The sequence below is a fragment of the Coffea arabica genome, chromosome 1e (genome assembly GCF_036785885.1).
Source record: "Coffea arabica cultivar ET-39 chromosome 1e, Coffea Arabica ET-39 HiFi, whole genome shotgun sequence".
Lineage (NCBI taxonomy): Eukaryota > Viridiplantae > Streptophyta > Magnoliopsida > Gentianales > Rubiaceae > Coffea > Coffea arabica.
The window spans coordinates 7,085,169-7,106,306 of NC_092311.1; the positions used below are offsets into that span (position 1 = coordinate 7,085,169).

At 36.6% G+C, this 21,138-nt stretch overlaps 2 protein-coding genes across 3 annotated transcripts; both read left to right on the top strand.

The window, feature by feature from the left end:
- Nucleotides 1-2,049: 2,049 nt before the first annotated feature.
- LOC140015884 (uncharacterized) lies at nt 2,050-6,414 on the top strand. Its single transcript, XM_072068715.1, has 4 exons — nt 2,050-2,543; nt 2,663-2,798; nt 3,002-4,942; nt 5,299-6,414. The coding sequence occupies exons 1-4, from the start codon at nt 2,050-2,052 to the stop codon at nt 6,412-6,414; spliced, it is 3,687 nt and encodes a 1,228-aa protein (XP_071924816.1).
- A 1,139-nt stretch (nt 6,415-7,553) lies between these two features.
- LOC113709655 (guanosine nucleotide diphosphate dissociation inhibitor 2) lies at nt 7,554-14,218 on the top strand. Of its 2 annotated transcripts, XM_072052929.1 has the most exons (14): nt 7,653-7,834; nt 7,981-8,091; nt 8,936-8,998; nt 9,080-9,163; nt 9,275-9,382; nt 9,479-9,651; nt 9,838-9,949; nt 10,056-10,136; nt 10,318-10,380; nt 10,525-10,626; nt 10,843-10,967; nt 11,517-11,727; nt 11,814-11,888; nt 13,988-14,218. In XM_072052929.1, exons 3-14 carry the CDS (start codon nt 8,945-8,947, stop codon nt 14,036-14,038), a joined length of 1,239 nt encoding a protein of 412 aa, XP_071909030.1. In that variant the 5' UTR covers nt 7,653-7,834; nt 7,981-8,091; nt 8,936-8,944; the 3' UTR covers nt 14,039-14,218. The 2 variants fall into 2 exon arrangements, with proteins under 2 accessions (XP_027088314.1, XP_071909030.1); XM_027232513.2 differs by lacking the exon at nt 7,981-8,091 and having other exon boundaries at nt 7,554-7,834.
- The last annotated feature ends 6,920 nt before the right edge of the window (nt 14,219-21,138 follow it).

Genomic DNA, 21,138 nt, shown 5'->3' on the forward strand with positions numbered 1-21,138 from the left:
TTTGTGTGCTTTTGGGTATTTTGAAGTGTATATGTTAAAAAATTGAAAATTTTTTTGAGATTCCATTGTTAAAGTTGTTAAAAAACTTATAAAAGAAAAACTTAACAAAAATTCTGTTTGCTAAATAAGGCACAAGTTTAAAACATAAACGAACAAGAGCAGATAGTATCTCTAAAGTAAATAGGAGATATGTATTTATGGTTTCGAACTAGGAATGGCAACGGGGTGGGGGAGGGGTCCTGTCCCATTGTCTACTACTTCCCTCCGTCCTCACCCCGCCTCACATCTCTCACGTGGGTACTCGTGGAGTTAATAGAAATTTGTCACATAATTTAATTATAATCAAATTTAGCAAATAATTAAGCACTAAAATGTCAACACATCACCAAATCATTATCCATTGTAATCCATAAAAAAAAAGAAAGGATATTGGCTTTTCCCTCCGTAGTGAGAGTTCAAACTTTTCTCTCTCTTGGGAAGAGAGCCCTTTTCTCTCTGTTCATGAGAGTTCAAAAGTGTTCAAAAATCTGGAGTTGGCTCCAAAAATTTGCCCTTGAACCAAGCATTTACAAGAAAAGCTTCGATCTTGTTAACAAGTAGGGATTCGTAAGGACACAAACCTCTGTTTTCTTCACTGAAAGTTACAAAATCAGCTCAAACAAGTGGAAAGGAGGAGTTATAGCTGGATCAGAAATAAACACGCCTTAGAGAATAAAGCACTAAATGCTTCTAGACGTCATACGGACAAGTTAACCCTGAGTGGGGGACAAGGAGGTGGATCGCACTAGCGGAGCACCCAGGTCACCAGTCGTTGCTTGAGACAGGTACCTTTAAAAACTTTTTACTACAGTTCCTTGCATTATACGAAGGTGCACTAATTCAGGTCTCAGTGTTTAGCTTCCTACAAGCAGCTTCTGTGGGAACCTTTCTTTTTTTCTTTTTTTCTCTGTTAAGCTTTGGGTGGTGGTTGTTAGATTTGTTAGGATATCAGTGTGACATTCCATAAGTATCTCCTTTGAATATGATGGCGGAAGAGCTAGCAGACATATTAAGAAAGTTTGCCCTGTCTGAGGAGGAGTTAGGGGGAGCAGCGTTGGATCTTGGAGATGTGAACACTGCAATACAAGAATGTTAGGCCAGCTTGGTTGGAAAAATAGTGGGAGAAAAAATGGCTAACTTTGTGGGAGTTAAAAATTTTGTTAACATGGCTTGGGGGTACCCCAAGGATCTGGTGATAGTTGAACTTGGACCCAACCTTTTTCAATTCTTCTTACCAGCTGAAAAGGAGCGGGAAAGGATCTTAGGGGGTGGCCCCTGGATTCTGGATAATCAAATCCTGGTGATAAACAAATGGACAGAAGGGATTGAGGAAGATGATATGGCTTTTAGAACTTCACCACTTTGGATCCAAGTTTGGAACCTACCTGTGCATTGGATATCAAAAGATGTGGGACAGAAGATTGGGAAGGTGTTCACAGAGTCAGAGAAGTGATAGTTCCCCAAATAGGAGGCAAGGAAGGAAGGCATTTAAAAATCCTAGTGGAAGCAGATATTTCCAAGCCTCTGATGAGAGGAACAACAGTCCAGTTAAATGGAATTCTTAAGTGGTTGCCCTTTAGGTATGAAAGGTGCCCAGATTTTTATTACAAATGTGGGATAGTGGGGCATAGTGAAAGAGGTTGCAAAGCAGAGATGGGAGTGGGAAAGGATAAGGTGGATAATCAGTATGGACCGTGGATGAGAGCAAGCTGGGGAAAGGGATCACCACAGAAAGGCCAGTCAGACAACAGATATACAAAGGGTAGAACTGTCTGGGGTTTTAAAAATGGTGAGCTGATACCTAAGGAGGGAGGTAGTGCTAAAGGGATAGGTACAGGGGAGGATGTACAGAAGGGGAATGTTAGAAATAAGTTGGGCAGTAAGTCAAGCTCCAACCTGGAGCTTAAAGGATAGCTAACGGACGAATATTTCTTGGGAGGGGACACAGATGGCTAGAATATAGTTCAAGGGAATCAAGGAAAAGGTAAGAGTGAAGGTGCTGCTGGTAGTATGGGAAGAGGCCTGGAAATAAGAATACCAGTAGGGAAGGGAAGGATCACAAGTGTTGAAGGGCTTGAAAAGGAACTGGCAAAAAGGAAAAAGCAATATGAATGGGAGGTAACACTGCCGGATAACTTTAAACAGCAAGAGGAGGAAAGCCAAGGGGGTCTAGCGAAGGTTAAGGAGAATATGGAGATTGTGGATAAAGAAGAAACAGTACATATGGAAACGGACTCTCGAGAACAGAAGCAGGAACCAAATGTCAAACAAGTAAAGGGAGGGAGGAGGCAGTACAAACCACAAGTTAAAGCCAGACGGCCCTTGAAGGAGCTGAATGGTATTAATGTGATACTGGAAAATCAAGCAAAGAGAAAGAGTAGCCAGTTAGAGATGGAAATGGAGGATATTGAGATGTCAGAGATGAATTTAAAGAGGAGCAAGAAGAGTGATGGACTAGGAGGTGACGAGATCAGTTCTGAGGGGGTGGAGGCCAGCCTAACCTGGTCTCCCCAAGGACAATGAGAGTGCTGGTGTGGAATTGCTAAGGTGCGGGGAGCCCCTTGACAATTCCCCAACTGAAGGAGGCTAATAACCTCCTCTCCCCAAATATGATCTTTCTCAGTGAGACTAAGAACAAAGCAAGGTGTATGGAGAATGTTAGGAAAAAACTTGGGTTTGATGAAAGTATAATAGTGGAAGCTATGAACAGGTCAGGTGGAATGGCCTTGATGTGGAAAAGGGAAGTTAAAGTGGTTCAGGTTCTCCAATCAGCTTTCACTCTGGAAGCTCATCTGAACGACCAGGAGTCATAACAAAACTGGTGGTTTATAGGTCTGTACGCTAGCTGTGATGCTCTTATTAGGAAGGAACAATGGAAAGTTATTAAGGAAAGAAGTAAATTGTGGGGTGACAAGTGGATCACTGCGGGGACTTTAATGATATCATTTCAAATGATGAGAAGTGGGGTGGAAGAATCAGAGAGGAGTGGACCTTTAGGGACTTTAGGAACTTCATTGATACCAACAACTTGGTGGACATTGGTTTTGTGGGCAACCCCTGGACCTGGTCGAACAACTGGGATAGGAAGGTTGAAGTCAAGGAAAAGTTGGATAGAGCTTTGTCCAGTACAGAATGGTTCCAAGTTTTTGAGAGAGCATTGTGTAAACATGTGGAAAATAGTGGGTCTGACCACGGTATGCTGCTAATTGACTCATGCCCCCCAGTTGGAAAAAAGAAAAAGAGATTTTATTTTGATAAAAGGTGGTTAAACAAGGAAGGCATGGATCAGGCAGTGGAAAGAGCTTGGAACGTGGAGTGGGAGGGATCCAGGATGTTTAAGATTAAAAAAAAGATCGCCAATTGTAGGATAGAGTTACTGAAGTGGAGGAATAATTTTCAGGAGAATTCAAGAAGGAGAATTGAGGAGGTGAAGGATAAGATGGGGAAGATCAGAAAAGGGTCAGACCAAAATAGTCGAGGGAGATATAAGGAATTGAAAAACCAACTGAGGCTAGCATATGAGGATGAGGAATTGTTTTGGAGTCAAAAGGCTAGAGTAAATTGGTTAAGGGAAGGGGATCGGAATACTCAGTACTTCCATGCATGTGTCAAAGGCAGAAGGAACCGGAATAAGATACTTAACATACAAAGGGAAGATGGGACATGGACCAAAAATGAACAAGAGATTGGGGTAGAAGTTGAGGAGTATTACCAAAAGCTGTTCACTAGTCCTGGAGGGCAGTGTTTGGAGGAGATACTTGATGGAATCCCACACTCGATCACTGATCAAATAAACAACAACTTAACCAAAGCTGTAGATGAAAAAGAAGTAAAGAAAGCTTTGTTCTCAATGAATCCTAATAAAGCCCCAGGGCCAGACGGAATGTCCCCTTTTTTTTTTCAAAAGTTCTGGTATCTCATCAAAAAAGATATGGTTAAGGCTATTCAAAGTTTTTTTCATTCCTGCCACATGGTTAAGGCCATAAACAGTATAGTCATTTCCCTCATTCCCAAAATAGATAATCCTACTGACGTGAAGCATTATAGACCCATCAGCCTTTGCAATGTGATCTACAAAGTGATATCTAAAATTCTTGCTAATAGATTGAAAAATGTTTTGGACCTCTGCATAAGCAAAAACCAAGCTGCTTTTGTTCCAGGAAGACAAATACTAGACAATGTGATTCTCTCACATGAATTTTTGCACCATCTGAAAAATAAAAGGCAAGGAAATGCAGGTTTCTTGGCTTTAAAGTTGGACATGTCTAAAGCATATGACAGGGTGGAATGGAGGTTCTTGGAGGCGATAATGAAGAAAATGGGTTTTTGCAACAAATGGATCACTTGGATCATGAGCTGTATTGCCACCGTCACATACTCCTTCAACATCAATGGGGAGCACAGAGGCTTTGTCACTCCAAAAAGAGGTATAAGACAAGGTGATCCACTGTCACCTTATCTATTCCTCTTGTGCTCAGAAGGAATGTCTAACCTCCTCAAAAAAGCTGAAGAGAGCAAGAAAATCACTGGAATGAAGATTAGCAGGAGAGGTCCATCAATCACTCACTTATTTTTTGCTGATGACTCTTTAATATTCTGTAAAGCGGAGGCCAGCCAAGCTAAGGAACTAATGCACCTTTTAAAGATGTATGAGGACAGTTCAGGTCAAGTGGTCAATATAGAGAAGTCCTCAGTTTTCTTTAGAAAAAACACGGCTGATGCCAAGAAGGATGAAGTTTGCAGGGAGCTGGGAAAAATTCAGAAAGTCAGCCAAGGGAAGTACTTGGGGCTCCCAATGGTGATCACTAGAACTAAGGAACAGGTGTTTGGGTTTGTGAAGGAAAATTGCCAAAAAAGAATTAACTCCTGGAAGAACAAGTTCTTGAGTGCTGCAGGAAAAGAGGTATTACTTAAGGCAGTGACACTGGCGATGCCTACTTACGCCATGTCATGTTTTAAGCTGTCCTCCAAATTGTGCAAAGACATTAGCGGTATGATGTCCAGATTCTGGTGGGGGGAGACAGAGGGGAAAAGCAAACATAATGATGTTCTTGGAAAAAAGTGACACAAGATAAGGAAAGTGGAGGTCTGGGTTTTAAGGACTTGCAGTGTTTCAACAAAGCACTATTGGGGAAACAGGTGTGGAGGCTATTAACAAGACCAAACTTATTAGTGAGTAAGGTTCTCAAAACCAAATACCACCCCAATGAGTCAATTTTCAGATGTAAGGTGCCTAAAACATCCTCATGGATCTGGCAGAGCATGATGGGAACAAGACAAGCGGTGGAAGAAGGAACTCGAAGGAAAATAGGAAATAGGAGAGGTACAAGGATATGGGATGACAAATGGATACCAGATAATCTACAAGGGAAGCCAACAACTGTGAAGCCGCAAAGCTGTAATCTCAACACAGTGGACCAATTAATCTCTAATTTCAGGTGGAACAGACCAGTGGTGTTCAGGTTCTTCAATAGTGAAGACGCAAACAAGATATTAAAGATCTCTTTAAGTCTAACAGGAAGAGAGGATAGCAACTTTTGGATACATAGTGGGTGTGGACAATACACTGTGAGGTCTGCACACAAAGAACTGAACAAGAAGCAACATCAGGAGAGGAGTGGCCATAAGAGGGAGGATAGCCCAAGCGGGAGTCACGAAAGTAGGCAAGGGTGGAAGCAGCTGTGGAAGTTGAATGTCAAACAAAAGCTAAAAGTCTTCATCTGGAAAGGCATGAACAATGCGCTACCAGTTAATGAGTTAATTTTTGTGAGAACTAAGATAGGAGATCCCATTTGTACAGGCTGTGGAGAAGAAGAAGAAACAGTGGAACACTTATTCTTTCGATGCAAGAATGCAGAACAGGTGTGGAATATATCACCTGTAAAATGGGATGGGATAGATGATCAAAGAGGGGATTTTAAGAGATGGTGGAATGCATTAGCAGGAGCAAGATACAGGAAGGAAGGGCTGGAGCATATAGGACTAACGGTTAACATACTGTGGCAGCTGTGGAAAGCAAGGAATGAACGAGTATTCCAAGGAACTGAAAAGCAACCGTTACAAGTAATACAAAAAGCCACACAAGAATGGAGGGAACACTTGATAGCTATGGAAGGGAACAGGAGTCTGAGCATTCCGGAAACAATTGATGCAAGTGACAGTGTAGGCCTTTTCACAAGCGAGGAGGAGAGTGTCAATGTCGAAGTGGCTATAACTCACAAAGGTGAAGGCCAGGTGGCAGGGGTTGGAGTGATTGCAACAGATAACAGGGGCCAGGAAAAAGCTACGTGGGCTATGAGAGAAAGGAGTATGGGACACAGCCTTTTGGACCATGCAGAAGCAATGAAAATAGTAATGGTAAAAGTAAGAGCATAATACTGGTCAGCTATAAAGATTGGAATCATGGACTAACAGTTGCTAAGACAACTATGGTCAGGTAGGTCCAAAGATATCAGGTTATTTGCACAAGTGGAGGAGATTAATAGCCTAAGATCAATGTTTAGGCAATGCTCATTTTATCTGCTCCAAGATGAACAAAGACTTAGGAGTAGACAGATCAGTTTATATGCTACATGCATTCTTTTTGATGAGGAACGGCTGGTTCCTTAGTGTCTCTGTACACTATGTATAGTGTGATTGGGTCTTTACCCATACTTTTGTAAAGTTACTATGATTATGAATATAATCTTCTAACGTTTTCGAAAAAAAAAAGTAATCCATAAAAAAATAAAAAACAACTACTTGAATACAATCCAACATGATGAACAAATACAACTAAAGTAATCAAATTTTCACTTTTGAAATAAATACAATCACTAAGTCATTATTGTATTTTTTTGAAGAAAAAAGTGTTATTATGTTAAGTGTAATTAGGAATTTAGTATAAATGTATTAGTAAATTTAGTATACTAATTAATAATTTTTATTAGTTGACATGTATAATTATTAGTTGACATATACTAATACACATTATATGATACTTATAACTAATAATATCACTATTATAAGTTTGAAACTAATTAAATTAAATATTATATATCTATACATATAAACATATATATATACACGTATGTATATATATTATATATTTATTTATTAACGGGTGGCGGGACACCCCCACTCCCGCCCCGTTTTCTAACGGGGGAAAAAAATTTCCCCCTACCCATAGTCCCCGCCTCAATTGCTATCCTATTCCTAACGATCTAATTACTTTGAAATGAAATTCTTGTTAGGAACTTTCTATTACACAATCTCACACCTAATTGGCTAAGTTATTGTGCAATCACTTTAGGACTAAGGATTTGAAACAATTCAAACATATTACTTTTTTTTTAACTCATAAATACAAGTTTAATGTGTGAAACGAACCAGCTCAATTGACCACTTCAAAAAGGCAAAGTAAAGTAAAAGAGAAGCACAATTCACATACTTATACATTTTGGAGGACCAAATAATCATGAAACCACTTTTCATTGCTTCCTCCCCTCAGCAAAGCATATTCTTTCCCACTTTTTATTACAATTAAACTATTAAGTCGGATTCTCTCTCTTTTTCTCGCCATTAGATACAAAAAAAAAAAAATACATATAATCATCCAAATCATAGAGTCGGACTCATTTGCCCTAAATCGAAAAACCCTAGAAATCGAGTCTTCAATTTTTCCTTTTCTCTCTCCAGTTTCAGTCCCTGATCTGATCGATCTGAAAATATGGATGAAGAATACGATGTGATTGTGCTTGGAACCGGTCTCAAGGAGTGCATCCTCAGTGGTCTCCTCTCCGTCGATGGCCTTAAGGTTTCCTTTCAACTTTTTGTCCTTTCTTTATGCATATTTCCATTTTTTTCCAATCCGTTTTTGATTGAAGTTTTCATTTTCAGCTCAATCAATTCCCAAATTGTGGATTTGATGTTTCGTTCACCGTTTTTGGTTTTATTCTGTAGGCAGTAAATTCGAGGTTTTGAGATCGATGGGTACCATAAAATTAGTTGTACTTTAGCCGGGAAAGTTGTTAAGTTGCTGTGGATTGCTATTCGGGTTGACAGAGTGTGGAGGTCGAAGGATTCGTATTGTTTATGTTTAGTCAAATAAATTATTAGATGGAAGTGCAAGATTGTATATTTTTAGTGTTTAGCTTGTACTAACATGGGTAATCATTGAAAGAGTAAATGTTTCTAATCTGTGTTTTGTGCTAGTGTGAGTTTGCTTGTTATTAAGAAAGTTGCAAGAGAATTTTTTCTTGGCTGGATGATCTATGCAAGATTGTTTACAATTTGGTCTGTAAATGCAGCTTATAGTATCTGTCATTTGGGGAAACATGGTTGGGCTTAATTAGACATACTGATTTAAAGGCGAGAATGGATCTAATCGTGTATGATTTGTGGTATAATGTGAAAAATCCATTCTTAATATATATATATACATACTGTACAATGGTTGAATAGTTGTAAACTTCTGAAGAAGAAAACATTGATTTAGGGCATGTCTACAGTTTCTAGAATTGAAGCAATAAGCTCTTGGAGAAAATGAGCATTTTGGTCTTCTGATTTGGGTTGGTTTGCGATTGTGGAGATAAAGGGAAAGAAATAAATTAATCTTATAGAATTTGGAATTTCATTTTTTGTGGGAATTGGATATGGAAATGATATTAATGAAACTTCTTTTGTTTTGGTAAAAGTATTTCTATTGCATGGAAATGATAGTAATGAAACTTCTTTAGTTGTAAAAAGTATTACTATTGCTTTTCCTTTCTTTCCAGAATACAAATGTGTTGTTTCTTTATTAGGCTTTAGTAATTACCAAAACTACGATTCAGAGTTTTTATAAATTTCCTTGGCTATTTATTTTCTTAGTCCTCGGTCTGAAGTTGTTGTGATGCTTCATTTTTTTTTTTAATAGGTTCTGCATATGGATAGAAATGACTATTATGGAGGAGAATCTACTTCACTTAATCTTGTTCAGGTATATATCCTGGATGTTTGAAGGGCTGTAGATGCAACCTTTTGAACTTTTTGACATTTTCTATGGCATGATTCATTGCAGCTATGGAAGAAGTTCAGAGGAAGTGATAATCCTCCATCAAACCTCGGTTCTAGCCGGGATTACAATGTTGACATGATGCCAAAGGTTTTTCTTCTTTTTTTCTTTTTTTTTGAAGGTTTTGATTTACACTCTTAAGAAATTTTTGTTTGTCTTTGATACTGATTCTCATGCTGACTAACTTGTTTTTCTTTTCAGTTTATAATGGCAAATGGTGGTCTTGTAAGGGTCCTCATTCATACTGATGTAACTAAATACTTGTACTTCAAGGCTGTTGATGGTAGCTTTGTCTATAGCAAGGGCAAGGTATAATAATATCCTTCGAAATAAAAAATCCCTGTATCTGGCAACTATGAATTGTTCAAGTAATCATCTTAAGTTTCAAGTTCTGTACTGCAACAGGTTCACAAGGTTCCTGCAACTGACATGGAGGCCCTTAAATCTCCTTTGATGGGTATTTTTGAGAAGCGTCGTGCTCGCAAGTTCTTCATATATGTCCAGGCTTATAATGAGAATGATCCAAAAACACATGAAGGGATGGATCTGACACGAGTGACTACTAGGGAGTTCATTGCGTATGTCATTAGTCTTAAAACACTTGCTCTAAGCATGTATCAAAAAAGTTTTGAAGTCCAATGTTGGGAATGGTCTCTGTAGTTTGTGTACTGTGTTAAGAATTTTTCAAGTTATCTGGTTTGTGAACCAGAATCTACTTTCTCAGTAAAAGAATGTGGACTAACTTGGATTCTGCTTATTGACAGAAAATTTGGTCTTGATGACAACACTATGGACTTTATTGGCCATGCATTGGCACTCTATAGAGATGATCACTACTTGGATGAGCCTGCATTGGACACTGTTAAGAGAGTAAAGGTAAGAACATATTTTGAGGCACTGGTTGTATATTGCTTTTGAGGTTTTGATTAATGATGAGTGAATTTTTGCTGCACTTGTCTAAATTCTCTTAATAATCTGACAGTTGTATGAGGAGTCTCTAGCTCGTTTTGGAGGAGGTTCACCGTACATTTACCCTCTGTATGGGTTGGGAGAGCTTCCTCAGGTTTGCCTATTACTGTTCTTCCTGCTGCTGTTTGAAGTAGACTCTGGCGTGTATGCGGGGCCATGCTCTTTTATCTCTTCTTAATCTTCAGTTGTTACTTCGATTATATGTCAGCTATAACTGTCTGTTAAATTTCTCATTGAACACTCTTATGTACTTGAAATTTTACATTGACATTTAGGCATTCGCTCGTTTAAGTGCTGTCTATGGTGGGACCTATATGTTGAACAAACCTGAGTGCAAGGTACGTGTTGTCATGACTCCTTTACTATTTCCCAAACTTCTAAGAGAAGTAACAAACTAAGGGACAAAGAGGACAGAATACTAGGATGATTATGCATTTATGTAAAAGATCAACACGTGACATGGAGTTGCACTCAATTTCCAGGTAGAGTTCGATGAGGAAGGAAAAGTCTTGGGTGTCACATCCGAAGGGGAAACAGCTAAGTGCAAGAAAGTTGTTTGTGATCCTTCCTACTTGCCCAACAAGGTACTTTACCTCATACTGCAGTTTCTTTCTGTAAAAAGGTTCCTTGAGCTTTCAAGATTCGGGCTTTGTAGATGTTCTAACTTTATGCCAAGGATAAAGTTAATGTTTACTATTGTCTTTCTTTATCAGCCAGTATGCTAGAAGCAGGGATATCTTAAATCTCCTATACAAGTTTCCAAGTGTTGTTTGTACAGCCTAAAATGTGTATTTTTCCAGGTTAGGAAAGTTGGAAAAGTTGCTCGAGCAATTGCAATTATGAGCCATCCCATTCCAAACACCAATGATTCTCATTCAGTGCAGATTATTCTCCCTCAGAAACAGTTGGGTCGCCGCTCAGACATGTGAGTATATGTCTGATGGCTTGAAAATAACCTCTTTTATGATCATCTTCTTTTTGTTGTAAAATATTCTTGAGTTTAATACAGACAATTTGTATCAGAAGAAATGCTGGAATGATATTTTCCCAGGGCATACTTCACTTGTTAAAAACGGTAGTTTGGCAAAATGAGTTCTCCCTTATGTCACTCAGAAAACCATGTTTTTGTCAGTTTGTTCCTGCTATTAAGTTTTGTACGAGTGTTACGACGAAGCAAAAGTGATATTGAAGGAGAAGCTTATGCGGAGATTGATAAAATAATAGTAGTTGCTTCTGCTCTGTGGCATGTTCATTTCTCATCATTCTTTCTTTTTTCGCATGCAACTCTATTATTTTGAATTTCATTGCCTTCTTGAAAGGAAGGGTCTGAAAAAACTGCTTGATCGTGTTGATGGTACAATTGGTTTTGTCTTGTTCTGTAATTGTTTTTATCGGTAACAAGTAAATTTATAGCATTTGACATTCAAAGGTGCCGACTAATTTATCTGACTTATTGGAACTGTTGGTTTTGTAGGTATGTATTCTGTTCTTCTTACTCTCACAATGTTGCACCAAAAGGAAAGTTCATTGCATTTGTCTCGACAGAAGCTGAGACTGATCACCCTGAGACTGAACTTAAGCCGGGGATAGATCTTCTTGGGCCTGTGGACGAGATATTCTTTGATATTTATGACAGATATGAACCAGTCAATGAGCCTTCTCTTGACAATTGTTTCGTATCAACAGTGAGTGTCTCTTGACTGTCATTTTCGTGAGACTGCTTCATTATGAAACTTCTCTCACATGGCGTACCTTTTGTTCAATGAAACAGAGTTATGATCCGACAACTCATTTTGAGTCAACTGTTGTGGATGTGCTCAATATGTATACCATGATCACTGGAAAGGTAGGGATGAAAGTGCTTGAGTTTTGGAGTACAGATATTTCTACGTGTCGTTTTTAACCGCATGTTCTGGTTGTGGATTTATTTTTGTTAGTCTGATGCTTCTATGCATGCTCAGTGCTGGTTCCTTCTATCTAGTCAATCCATTGATAATTCTTTACCGGAACTTGGTTTAACATTTTAACCACTAGATTTACATTCTTCAGTTATACGTTGACGCAGGATATTTAATCAGCACACTGATATAGGCTTAGTTTTAGTAGACTTAGAGAGTTTTAAAACCTCTGAGATTTGCAGCTCATTGTGAGCTGAATTTTATCATACGTGGATGATGTTTATAGATATTGATGCTGATTGGGAACATAGCTTGCTACAGGCTGTTACATATGAATTCAAAACTAAGTAAAAAATTAGCAGATTTGCTGAAATTAGGCAAGAAGGAGAAGAGGGAGGAGAGAAGAAAAGTCAGGGTTCACACCTAAGAGAGAGATCTTCAAAATTTTGTTCAAAATTGCCCTGAGTATTGACTCTGTCTGAATATACTTTTAGATCATTCAATCATTAGTAGTGACAGTTACCCTGCTTTGCATGATGGTATATGTTATAGGTATCTAGAAAATTTTTTAGTTGAACTTGCAAGTTTGATTAATGAGTATAAATGTTTTTGGTCTACACAACGAATAGGATTTGTTTATGGTGAAGTACTGATCGTGTGTTCCTCTTACTGTGGAAGGTGGTGCTAAGATAACTGTTAAAACAAATCAGGATAAACATATTTAAGATGGTCTAATGCTTAGGTTGTACAGTAGATTGATTATCTGTTCTAATTCATGTTGTACATGTTAATATATGATGTGTCTGTGGAGTTGAATCAGATGCGTATAGGGAATTCCGACATTTTCGTTGAGACTTTGCATGCAAATTGGTTTTTTCTTTAACAAATAGTCCATAAGATAATAAATAAATGCAAAAGAGAGTCCATTCCCAAAGACCGAATGAACAAAAGACAATGTCTGATTTATGTGAAGTAGACCTTGCTGTAATGCATAGCCAGCTATATTGTTCTCATTGAGGGACGATGACCACTAAGTTGTAAGTTGAAACATCACATTTGATTTTTGGAGCAGCATTCAGTTATGGCTTGACATTTCTTATTTGAGGTTGCTTATTACATTCTTGAGGTTGATTAATCTACATCTCTGAGAACTTTTTTTCTAGTCACCGATCTCCAAAATTCATGTTTCTGGATAAAAAGCCATTGGAATTTATGTACTTTTTTTTTATTCCCTTGGCTTTTTCTTTTTCGTGTCCTTGCCTTCATCCCTCACTGATGTAATGCAGACCTTTTTTTCCACAAAAAAAGGGAGCAGCATATCCACCTTGTTTCCTAACGTACCAAACCCCAACCGGCGAAAAAGAATCTGGCAGTCACCCAATACTCCCTGATGTTCAGACTAATCTCTAGCGATGAATACTTAATAGTTTATTTTTTTTGTATTTTCAAACTTGTAAGTGTGTGTGGGCTTGGGGTTGGTGCCAGCAATTTTTTAATTTTTTTTATAATTTTAATGGGTGATGGGAAGAAAGGAGCTGGGAGGTGGTGGATTGGTAGGGAGGAGGAGAAGGGAAGCGAAGGAGGAAGTAAAAAAGCAAAAGAAAAGTCAAGAAAGGAAATGAATTTGAAAAGGAGAGCGTGAGAATTGAATAAACATTGAGGGTGGCTGTTCTAGAAATATCAATATTATAGTAGTGTAATGACTATTAAAAATGTTGGCCACAAGCATGTTACTTTGTTAATTCTGCATGATATTTCTGAAATCAATATTCAGTTCATTTTTTGTGCGAGCTATTCTTTATTTCTGCCATCTTATTCTTCTCTTTTTACCCTTCATTATGGCTCCCTTCAATTTATTTGTTGCAGAATTTCAAATGAAACCTTTTTTTTTGGTATTTTCCCCCTTGTTTTGCTGGCTAAGGATATGAGTTGGCTTATGCGTCTTGTTAAGTTGTTCCAACAAGGCCTTTTACTACCTGGCAGTTGGAACCATGTTGCTGTTTGTAGCTTGTAGATACTAATGACTAAGTAATTGTCTGCTAATCAGGTTCTTGACCTCAATGTGGATCTAAGTGCTGCCAGTGCTGCTGAAGAATGAGGAACTCTGTGTTTGTTGATGCATATGTGCTACTCTCTGTTTTTAGCCTGCCAAACTCTTTAGATATTAGATTTTGGCAGGATCTGCTATGTAAAATTGGATTGAGTTGAATTTGATCCTTTGTTTTCCTTGCAGAATGTCCCATAAAATGCCTTAGTGTCATCAGCTTCCTCTTGAAAATTATTTGTTTATGCGGTTATGGTCGGTGCTTTCATCCTTTAACATTCTAGCTTCTACCCTTGGGAACTGCATCATTGATATGGTGCTAGGTTAGTTTGGAACTGGAGAAGGATGCTTTATGGATATATTTCGTTGGATTACTTAAGGGGGTGCTTGGGCAGCTCAAGAGTTTAGCCCTTTTGGATGTCCTCTGGATTCCAAATGGCTAATATAATTGATCTCAGTTATCCATTTGCTAATTTAGCTGTATGAATTGTTATCAATTTTTATTTTTATTTTTTTTTAGTTTTTTGAGCTATAGAAATTTGATTGATCCATATGTCCTTGAATAGGCTTGTGACCTTAGATAGTTCTTAAGATGAAATTTATCTCTGCATGTGCCTGGGTTGGCATTGTCCATTTTGGGGCTACTAACAAAGAGTGTGTTTCAGTAAACATGCATACTTCAAGTTTTCAACTTCTTGTGGCCGCTTGAGTGATTGATTGGCCATTTCTAGGGCTTCATACAAGGGAAAATGTCTAATAACATGATAAGCTTCATCTTCTTGTTGCCAACCAAATGGTAGCCTTCATACCTTGGACGGTATGGTTATTCAAGACGATGAAAAATGATGAAATGAGCTCTAAGATGGTTTTGGGTTTCATTTTCTAAGGCATTTCCTCAGTCGTGTGTACGGCTAATTGTGCCCAAATTTGCAAATCGTTACTGGCTGCATCGCATCGAATTGTCGTCAGGATGGGTTCTTTTATTTATTTTATTGACTTACTAGTATAGGATAATCATATGCTTGCTGGTCCATTGGGTGATTTACTTAAAATTGGATCACATAATGAAGTCATATGTTAACAAGAAGTTTACGTTTCAGTATCAAAATTGGGTTTAGCGATTCTAAAAGTTTATTTAAATGCAAGTGGGAGGAGGAATATTGCAAAAGATATCAGTTTTTCCGTTGGTACAAAAGAAATGACAAAAACTAATGCAAAAGTTGATAATGTCGTTTACACTCTTGAAACGGCCAAAAGCTTCAATTGCCTCAATGCTTGCATCAAACAACAAAATGAGTTTAAGTTTAATGTCTCAACATCTAACATAACAGACTTCAGTTCTTTCGGAAGGTTTGCCCTCTTCAATCCAAACAAATGAGGGCAATTATCATGTATGAGAAAGAGACACAGGCCAATTATGGTTCCTTCACATGTTTGTCAATTTCCATGTGGTGTGTCTATTTGGATGCTTATAGCAGTTACAGCATGCTTAATTGTACTCTAATATACATCTAGAAGTTGTCTTCCATCAAAGTTATGTAATAGGATGTTGATGCAAATTCTTGAAAAGAAATGCTTGGCCTTGCCAAATAACATTTAGTAAAAAGTATCTATCATGAATGTCGGAACTTGAAACAGTTAATCAGTAGATCTGACAGTTCAAACATGCACAGTTGTAGACTTGTGGGGGTTATAAGTGTTATCTTTATAAAACTGATTTTTTTAGTATTGTTAGAGATTTACAGTGTAATTTTATTAATTCTGTAGATTTATAGTATTTGCTGGGGTTCTTCAAATATATTGTATCTGTGCGTGTGTGATGTAATTTCTGCCATTAATGCAGGTTTAATCAAAGTATGATTTTTTATTTAAAAAAATTATCTATCAAGTGATGTAGCGTGAAAATGATAATATGTTTCTTATACCTAGCAATTGGACGGATTAATATTGGGTTTTCATTTAAATGTGTTACATTTAACCCGTCCAACTTTAGATTGAGTTAATTTTGGGTTGGGTCATATTGGGTCATTTCAAACCCATGACCCAAATATGACCCAATATATTAATTAATAGATTTTGATACATAAACTCTCTCAAATATATTTTCACATACAAAAAAAAAAATTCACACACATAAACACATTTTCACATAGATAGACATATTTTCACACACTAAAACACTCACAGATATAAACGCACACTCACTTTTTAAGCTCTTTTGAAATACTTTATTTTTACACATATAGACACACTAAAATACACATGTATGATATGGGAGGAGATAAGGGGTTTTGGCGTGAGTTAGTGGTGTCAGAAATGGATTTAGGGTAGTGTGTATTTTGCAGTAAAATAAAGAAGGAATCGTGTTATGAAAGCAAGGGTAGTTGCCTTGATCAATTAAGATCTCTTTAATGTCCAATTCTACGCTGGTCTACCAGAATTGAGAATGGGAATAGCGTACTAGTACAACAAGAAGTGGGAAAGACACACATATGATATGGTGTCTGCAAACTTTCCCGGATTGTTATGTTTTCCCAAAATTTTTTTTATGTTTTATTGAACGTATTTTTTAATTATTTTGTTATTATATATTAAATTGTTAGAGTATATTTTTTTATATAAAATTTTCAAAAATAACAATCCAAATGGGCTTATATTTGATTGCATGACAAAAGAAGAAGTGGCCAAAAATATTATGGAAGTAAAAGGAGTGGAATGCTCTGAATATAGGAAAATAATAAAACGTCGATGCATGCAAGTAAGTATTATAGCTAAGTAGCTCATATAATTGTGTTAAGTATTCATACATGGAGGCCCTGCTTTGGCTCATGTCTCATGCTGTTTCATGAACAATGAAATGTTTCTGTATCCCATATCTCATCCCTTGTAATTTGTTTATTTGTTTATTTGTTTTTTTAATTTAAGTTGGGTAATGAGTGCCTAACACAAATACCCCAATCGCCCAAAATATATGTGGATTTTTATTACCCAATCCAAAATTTGATCCAATACCCAACTTACCCAACCCAACCTCTCAAATTAGTGGGTGGGTTGTTGGGTTTTGGGTATAATTACCAGGTCTAATGTTTCTAAATACATTGAGATTTCTAAATATATATCGAACCTGCTATGATTAGTTTCTAATATATTTTGCTGCCACGCTTTTGACTCTGATATTGTTCAAAGTCTTCCTTGCTAATCTTGGGCTATTCCTCATTATAGCAATCTAATAAATTTGTTTTTAGTGACTTCCTTCATCAGTATTGAATCAACCAAATGCACTTCTAATACCTGTTCAACTTTTGAAAGACTCGTATCATATCATAAGATCTCAATATTTATTTATTTTTATGTATCAACGTAACTATATATCTCCTCTAAAAAGGCAACGCAACTCCCAACCATTATCCAATGGAGATCTCATTTTTTATTTTATGTTGAATCAATTTATAAAGCACAGACTGAAAATTGTGAGTTCCTATCAAAAGAGCCGCATTTGCTAGAAAATTGTGAGTTCCTATTATAACTCATCATTAATCTAGGGGAGATTCACTTTAAATACTTGGCTCCTTATTGCTGAGATAATGCCTTAACTGGAATTAGTGCTCTCAACTCTCAAATGTTCATGTGATTAGGGATTAAAATCAGACATAAGTTGTTGAGCCAATTTTACTCCAATTCTACATTATGCAGAAGCGGTGGATCTAAAGAGGTCAATGGGGAACCTGAAAGGGATTGAATCGCTACCGGTGCAAATGGGTGCTTATGCACCCTCTGGTGACACTTTTCGAAAATCTTGGAGATTCAAGAAATTTGATTTCTTGACCTATATCCAAGAAGAGTTTTAAGTCTATTCGTGGTAGCCAACTCAGCCCAACTGCGTTGGTTTGTTGTGCCAATATCTATAGTGACGCAAAATAAGATGCTACGATTGCCATCTAGAATGGGAACGTTTATTTATCTTCTTCTTCTGGAACTAGGTTTGCTTTCTATTTTTTCTGACCATTTTATTGGATTCGTGTCATTTAATCTTGAAATATAACTAAAAAAATTGAATAACCACTTTTTGGCTCTGTACTAGATTAACAGCTGTTCCAATGTAATTGCATGGGGTTAATAATTGTTGACTCTCAAGTCAAATTGTCTCTTCTGAATCTGAGGGAAACTAATTTGATAAAATAAAAACCGGAAACAAATCTAATTAATCCAAAGAATAACATATCTTCAGTTTAAGTAGGACGAAATACTTGGAGCAAAGTTCAAAACGTCAAATATCACACGTCAATTACTTTTGTTTCTTGGGACAACTGCTCACCTTAAGGAACAAACGAGGACAATTCATCAACTATGTAAATGGAAACAAACTCTTCCGAATTAATCTTTCTACGCCAACAGTGTATACACTGTCATCATTAGATAAATGGTAATTATAAAAAAGTTAAATTTGAAATTCAACTTTTACACAGATGTTATGAATTCAACAGTGAAAGTGTATATACTGTCAGTGTATATAAGATTTACTTAATTCTATCATGTAATTTGATCTATTTTTGAATCACGTAACGATTCCATCCTCCTGCATGTGAATGCAATAAGTTTTGTTTCGATGGTTCATATCCACCGGAACTGGCTTATAGTTTTTTGGGCGTTAACTTTGAGGAGTTTTGTCTTCTATGATTAGTTTAAGCTATTCTGAGTAACAAAAATTTGTTCTGAATACTGAATGGGATACCGATGCATATGAGAACTAGCCAAGTAATTATTTGATTATTGGGTAAAATACCAAAAATCTCCTTATAGTTTGTTAAATGTTCAATTTAACTCCATCTGAGTTGAAAACTTACACTATAACTCCCCATGGTTTTAACTAAATTGAAAATTGGATGGAAAGTATCTAATCTAACAATTATACGTGCAATGTCAATATTGCCCCTATATAAATGAACTCCCTATAATTTGTCGAATGTTCAATTGAACTCCCTCTGATTTGCAAAATTACATTATGACTCCCTACGGTTTCAACTAAATTGAAAATTGAATAAAAAGCATCTCACATATGGTAGGGGTAATATTGACATATCACACACAACCGTTAGATTTTATACTTTGTGTCCAATTTTCAATTTAGTCAAAATCACAGGGAGTTATAGTGTAGATTTTCAAACCAGAGGGAATTAAATTGAATATTTGTCAAATTACAGGGAATTTTTTGGTATTTTACTCTTCACTATATCAAGTCCAATCTGGATGTTGCTAATGTGACCGTTGTTTCTAGTGAAGTAGCAATTAATATGAAACGTCAAGTATGACAAATATAAGAGGACAAAATACAAGTCATTTTTCAACAGCAGCAAGCAAACTCCTACCCGCCAGTGGCATCATTAAGGATCCTCTCAACTGATAATATAACCCGGTTGCAAGGTAGCAGCTATTACAGGTTCTGAAACCAAGAAAAATCCAAGACAAGCTATGCTTTTCTTGTGCAGTGATGAAACAAAAAACCGAAAACAAGAAAATATTCAATAAAGCAAAGCACATAGAGCATGAAAATGTGAATCCACCAACAGATATTTTTGTTGAATTTACTGTAATAAGCAAGCATTTTGAGGCTAATTTATGTTTATTTAAGCGTCCAAATATTGACTTTGGGTACATGTAAATGAAAGAACAATTTCAACATAATATTCATAACTTTGGGTGGGCTAAGTCACATTGTTAGAAACCTCTGGAATTTTCGATATTATCCCTATATCTATATGATATATCTCTTAGATTTTTGTAAAACCTATATGGATGAGGAAATTAAATATGTAGAATATAATTGGTGAAGTGATATTCTAGTTCAACTCTACAAATAAATTATCATTTTATATTTTTTAAAATGTATTTTCATAGTTCCAACTCTAAAAATACACGTTCATTGTCATTCAATATCATTCTTAACTCTTAAACTTGCTATTGGTGGATAGTGTAAGTAAACCGAGTATACCATCACAAAATGCATTCTAGCATCGCGCGCAAGTAGAGATGAGATAACAAGAACGGAGAAATCAATATACCATCACCAAATGCAAATAGAGATGAGATGCTATTTTGACCTTCTTTGTCTATACATGAAGCTATTTAATTCACTATTCGGCAGCTCGTACGCCACGAAGAGACTTGAGAAAACGAGGACTACATGTTGGTTTTTTTTTTTGGGGGGGGGGGGGGGGAAGTGAAATAACTGATTCCGAATTAACTGTTTGGTTTATTATTTTGATGACAATGACGGCTTCAAATCCTTTGTCCCCGAAATAGTTTCTGTCCCTTCTGTCCCTTATTTGTACAGCTGTCACGTGTCCCTAGCCTTTTGTTAACCCAAATTCAAATAAATCGATAATAATCGGTTTACAAGTTTTGTTAACCCAAACTCAAACAAACCGATAATAGTCGATTGGCAGGTTTACTCAAAGGCTGATTTTACAGATAACTCAAAACTATTGAGTAATTAATTTTAAATCATCGCATTTACATAATTACGAGATGTAAAAAATTAGAAAGAGCTAAACTTGTTTGTTAAAAATTATGATCAACAAGACTCTTTTTTGTTAAAAAGAAAATAAAAAAAAGTTTTGAGTTATCGGTTTGTTTGAGTTTGGGTTAACAAAAGGCTAGGGACACATGGCAGCTGTACAAATAAGGGACAGAGGGGACATATACTATTTTGGAGACAGAGGATTTGAAGCCGACAATGACGCCTCTAATTTGACTCTCTTTTCTTTATCTTTATCCTCTGCTAAGGATTGGAATCTTCTTTTGAAGTGAAAAAAGAAAGAAAAATCAACTTTGGACTTTTTGGTGCTATTGTTTTTAATTTTTTTTTCGGATACGATAGATTTTATTCTACACTTCTATTCTATACTAAGAGGAACTGGCGAAATTTTTCCAGAAAAGTCTATATTGTTTAGAATGCAGGCTAGGGATCAACACCCAAGTAGAGATTTAATTAAATCTCTCCTTGGTAGCCAACTAGCTACTTTAGAAGTAGTTGGTTTTTTCTAGAAAAGTTTGAATTTTTTAGAATGTAGACCAAGGAATTTGATCTTTTGACCTACATTATGCTATTGTTTTAGTTTGAATATTAAGATTTGAGGATGTTTTTTTAAAATTTA

Bases quoted from the DNA above. Each gene is read 5' to 3' on its own strand.
- LOC113709655 (XM_027232513.2), top strand. From the start codon at position 7,748: ATGGATGAAGAATACGATGTGATTGTGCTTGGAACCGGTCTCAAGGAG. The intron at 9,383-9,478 runs GTATAATAATAT...GTACTGCAACAG, and splicing joins TTGTCTATAGCAAGGGCAAG to GTTCACAAGGTTCCTGCAAC. The intron at 9,950-10,055 runs GTAAGAACATAT...ATAATCTGACAG, and splicing joins ACACTGTTAAGAGAGTAAAG to TTGTATGAGGAGTCTCTAGC.
- LOC140015884 (XM_072068715.1), top strand. From the start codon at position 2,050: ATGGGAAGAGGCCTGGAAATAAGAATACCAGTAGGGAAGGGAAGGATC. The intron at 2,799-3,001 runs GTTCTCCAATCA...AATGATGAGAAG, and splicing joins GGGAAGTTAAAGTGGTTCAG to TGGGGTGGAAGAATCAGAGA. The intron at 4,943-5,298 runs GTATTACTTAAG...TGGATCTGGCAG, and splicing joins TGAGTGCTGCAGGAAAAGAG to AGCATGATGGGAACAAGACA.